This window comes from Durio zibethinus, chromosome 4, assembly GCF_047325235.1.
Source record: "Durio zibethinus cultivar Kanyao isolate XHJ-2024 chromosome 4, ASM4732523v1, whole genome shotgun sequence".
Taxonomy (NCBI): Eukaryota; Viridiplantae; Streptophyta; class Magnoliopsida; order Malvales; family Malvaceae; genus Durio; species Durio zibethinus.
In genome coordinates this window covers 18418231-18422765 of record NC_143165.1, presented here as the reverse complement: position 1 = coordinate 18422765, position 4535 = coordinate 18418231, and the positions used below count along the sequence as shown (strand labels likewise).

Genomic DNA, 4535 nt, shown 5'->3' with positions numbered 1-4535 from the left:
GATGAGACGAGTTAAGGTGAGGATTTGAATCAAACTGATTGGCATTTTTTAGGTTTAAGTGTCTTAAAGGTAAGATAATAAATTATTAATTAAAATTACAAAAATATATTTAAATAAAAAACTCGAAAGCTACTCGATTTTAATAATTTAATACTCAAAATCGATAATTTAAATTACTCGGAAAAATAATCAAACCGAGTTTTTCTTTTTTTTTTGTGTTTTTTTTTTCCTTCTAGTCGAGCCCAAAAACTTGTGTCTACGTTACACCCCAACTCATGAACAACAACTTCAAAATTTAGGAATGCAATTTATTCTTTATGGGTACTACTGTCCCAAAATTTCTAGTCCCACCAGTATTTATTTAACCTCTAGTTTCGGGAGGCATAAAAATAAAATATAAAACGTATCTAATAGCAAGTATCCTCACACAAAGAGCCATAGCTAAAAAAAAATTGAAAACCAGCAATTACACTTTTGTTAACAGCAAAAGACGTTGCCTTGTCCAAACTTATAGCTTAGTAGGTATAGCCCTTGACAAACATTCCTTTCTTAGCTTCCTCACTTTCACCCTCGGCAGAGTATTTTCCAAGCTGAGCCAGTGAGTTTGCCTTTGCACGCACCAAAAGAGCCTTCTGTGCGTCTTCAACATTCTCAGGACGCCCTTGCCATGTCTTAAGCACAGTGTTCTGCAATGCACGTGCGTACGAGAAAGAAACATGCCAGGGATTGGGGCTCTGGTTCATTGCATGCAAGTTCAATGTGGCTTCTACCTCAGACTGTCCTCCAGACAAAAACTGCAAGATAAACAAATGCATTAATCATTTTATTAATCAAAATTTATCCATTATAGATCAAAGGCATATATCAATAAATAGAAGAATAGATATAAATATGCTTTAGAAGGCGAGATATCAAGAACAACCTACATGATGAACATCTAACACTAAAAGCTTTGACAAGTTTTTCATGCCATTTCACGCCCAATCATCATCAGGTTTTAGTTATGCATACCAATATCAACCTTAATGTCCACACCAATGAGGAAAGTAACGACTTATGTATTAAACATTAAAGCTCCATTTGATCGATGCTTTCACCATTTGCCTTTTTTTTTTTTGGTTCTCTTTTTTGTTCAAAAAATTTTTTCTCTATTCTTTTTTTTTTTTTTGTAAAAATAAAAGCAAAAATAGCAAAAAACTAAATACAAAAACATAAAAAAAAATGGAGCCTAAACGTGCATAAGGTTTTTTTGGTACCATGATTCCTGGAACTGCTGGTGGAACTCTCCTTTTGAGCATTGTGAGTGTATATTTGGCAATAGTCTCTGGAGAAGCCTTCTCCTTGTGTTCAGCTCCTGGGGTTACCATGCTGGGCTTGAGTAAGATGCCCTCAAATATAACATTATTCTCAGCCAAGTAGAAAAAGACTTCTGCCCAGACTTTCTCAGCTACTTCGAGGGTCCTCTCAATAGGGTGGTCACCATCGAGAAGAATCTCAGGTTCCACTATTGGCACAAGACCATTGTCCTGGTCATTCATATTAACATAAGAGTTAGCTCAATACACAAACCAATTAGAATATAAAATAAGACCAAGTAACAACAGATCTAGCCAACACACAACTCATGTTAGAATGTGAGAAGCCAGTAGAAAATTAATCTAATTTCCATGCACAGAATGAGGCGAATTGGTTATAATTTAGAATTCTAACAACTTCAATTTTTAGTAGGGAAATAAAAAGCCTTGCATTTGTTTTAGTGAGTTATAAGAAACTAATTAAATATGACAGAATACCTGAGAAATGGCAGCATAACGTGCAAGTCCCCATGCAGCTTCCTTAACAGCCAGAGCAGAAGGACCACAAGGAATGCTAACAACTGTCCTCCTGGGTATTTTAAAATTATATCATGGAATTGCAACACATGTATGTGTGTGTGTGTGTGTGTGTGTGTGTGTGTGTGTGTATATATATATATATATATGTCAACAAAATAAAGGCATTATTAACCAACCAGAACTTTCATGTGAACTTCATAAGGCACAAGTTAACCGTGTACAATTGACTTACCACTTGGCAAACCGAGCACCTTGTTTGTAGTATTCAGCAGATCTTGACGACAATCCATCCAAGCCCTGGCACCAAGATTCATTGTTTGATCCTGGAAGAGGAACCAAACCCTGAAACACAAGTAAAAGATTGAATTAATGAGAACCAACAAAAAAAATTCCCAAAGCATGTAAATGTGGAATTCAGTAGTGTCACACCTTATCAACTTTGATGCCAGGCATAATTTTCTGGTCACGCAAGATATCTACAAACTTCTTCCCATCTGTCGTTGACTGGTAAAGTGTTTCCTCAAAAAGAATGGCACCAGAAATATATTCACCAAGGCCAGGAGTTGTGAGCAGAAGCTGTCTGTAAGCCTGGCGGTTGGGCTCCGTATTGTCTAAGCCAATAGAAGATAATCTCTTCCCACATGTAGCATTCGATTCATCAATTGCCAGGATTCCACGGCCAGGTGATGCAATATTTTTCTACATCGTGAGGAAACAAATAAAAAACAATTTAGCACAATCTAGTCCATCAAACCACTTGGCCAGCCCATAAATTTTTCTCAGATAATTCTCCATTCAAGCATCAATGCAAAACACCTGCTCTAATCTCGCTTGTGAAAGGAGACATAAACGAAACCGAGTAGTTAAAAAGGAATTCCACCAATACCTCAAGCTCCTCCAGTCAAGAAACGTAACAGAAAAACAGAAAGTTTATACTCCCTTTGATTGTTATTTCTTTTTCGTATACAAGCAAAAGGTAAAAACTGCATTTTGGATATGAAATCAAATACTAACATATAAAATAACTGAAATTGAAATTTTATAATTACCAAAGGGATTGATCTAGTTTCAAATAAAACATATTTGAATATCTATAACATTTTAGTTACTTTTTCATTTTAATCAAATACAGATTTAGCTTTTAACAACGATAAAATTAAAAAAAAAGTAACAAAAGCATCAACCACAAGCTATCGAATCGACTACTATAATTTTTTTCATAACAAAGGAACGATCTTTAGCCAACAAAAACAATCTAATAAAACGACAAATAAAATAATCTTGGAAAATTAAAAGGAATAAAAAAAAAAGATCAAAGAAAATACTAACAGCGGTTTGGATGAGCTCGTCGGTATAAGCGCCAGCACGGATCGGGAGCGAGATTCTGCGAGTGACGAGTCGAGTTGACGATCCGGACCGTTGAGGGAAAGACTGATGGCCACCGATCCACGTGGAAGACGCGGCGTTTAGCTTAGCGAAGCTAGCACAAGCCATGGTAAAGCGACAACAATAACAGCGGCAATCGGGAAAGAGATCGAAAGGGGAGTGCGATTATTACCCAGCAAAAAGGGTTAGGCAGTTGGTTTGGTGAGGGAGACCTAAGAGTTTCTGTTTCGAATTGGGTCACGTTTGTGGTGTCGTTTTTATACGAGAGTGGGGACACCGTCTTTTGCCTCGAAAAATCCGGAATGCGGAGTTAGCTGTTTACTATGATACGAGACAGAAACATGCGGCATTACCAAACAGTCCTCTGTTAACTCTGTTCAGAGTTACTAGATTGCCCATTTCGAATTTACTGTTTTAACCTTTTTCATCAAGAATAATTTTTTCCAACAAAAGAGTTTTTTTTTTTTTCTCTATCCGGACAAAAAATACTTTCATATTACCAACCTAGGGATTGTTTTAAAATATTTAAATCATGGTTAAAATAATAAAAAATTTTAAAATTTTATCATTTTATTTAAATAAATTTTTATATTTTTATTGCATTCAAGTAGATTTTTAATTTTTAATTTATATCCAAATAAACACTTAACATTTAATTTATATATAAACAAACCCTTAACATAATATATAATGTATGTAAGATATTAATTTCTTATGATCACAATTCTTTGAAGTAAAATTTTTGCTTATATATTTTTAATACATTTGTATATTTTTAAATATAATTTAATTGAAGATTTTCAATAAAAAAGTGTCGTAAATGTTAAATAATTTTTAGTTACTTAATATATTAAGTTAATTATATTTAAGAAAAAATGTTATATAATTGTATTAATTTTATATTATTTCTTTTAACAATTTATTCTTTGCTTTTTAACTTTTACCAATTGAAAACAATTATAAAACCATATCTCATTTTTATAAAATATTAATAAAAATTTTATTTAACATCTAATTTTTAGTAGCATGCCAAACGATTTTTATATCATAAATTAATTACTTAGAATTTTCAAAACTAAAAATTTAGTACTTAATTTTTAATGTTGAATTTGTTCAATGCTAAAAGCAACCCCTTTGTTAATGTTATGAATGATGTGAGCTATAATAAAATAATTAATGTAATGCTTTAATTTTAAAATATTTTAATATAATAATTGAATTATGAATTTGTTAATTAATATAATACTCACTCATAATATAAATAACTCCAAATGATAATGTATGACATATAAATTATTTTTCAAATATTACATT

The 4535-nt window shown here is 32.6% G+C and overlaps 1 protein-coding gene across 1 annotated transcript; it reads right to left on the bottom strand.

Moving 5' to 3' along the window:
- Positions 1 to 294: 294 nt before the first annotated feature.
- PDE345 (Aldolase superfamily protein) lies at positions 295 to 3450 on the bottom strand. Its single transcript, XM_022878230.2, has 6 exons — positions 3165 to 3450; positions 2265 to 2534; positions 2068 to 2177; positions 1794 to 1884; positions 1257 to 1526; positions 295 to 794 (listed from the first exon to the last, which is right to left on the bottom strand). The coding sequence occupies exons 1-6, from the start codon at positions 3327 to 3329 to the stop codon at positions 516 to 518; spliced, it is 1185 nt and encodes a 394-aa protein (XP_022733965.2). The 5' UTR covers positions 3330 to 3450; the 3' UTR covers positions 295 to 515.
- Positions 3451 to 4535: the final 1085 nt, after the last annotated feature.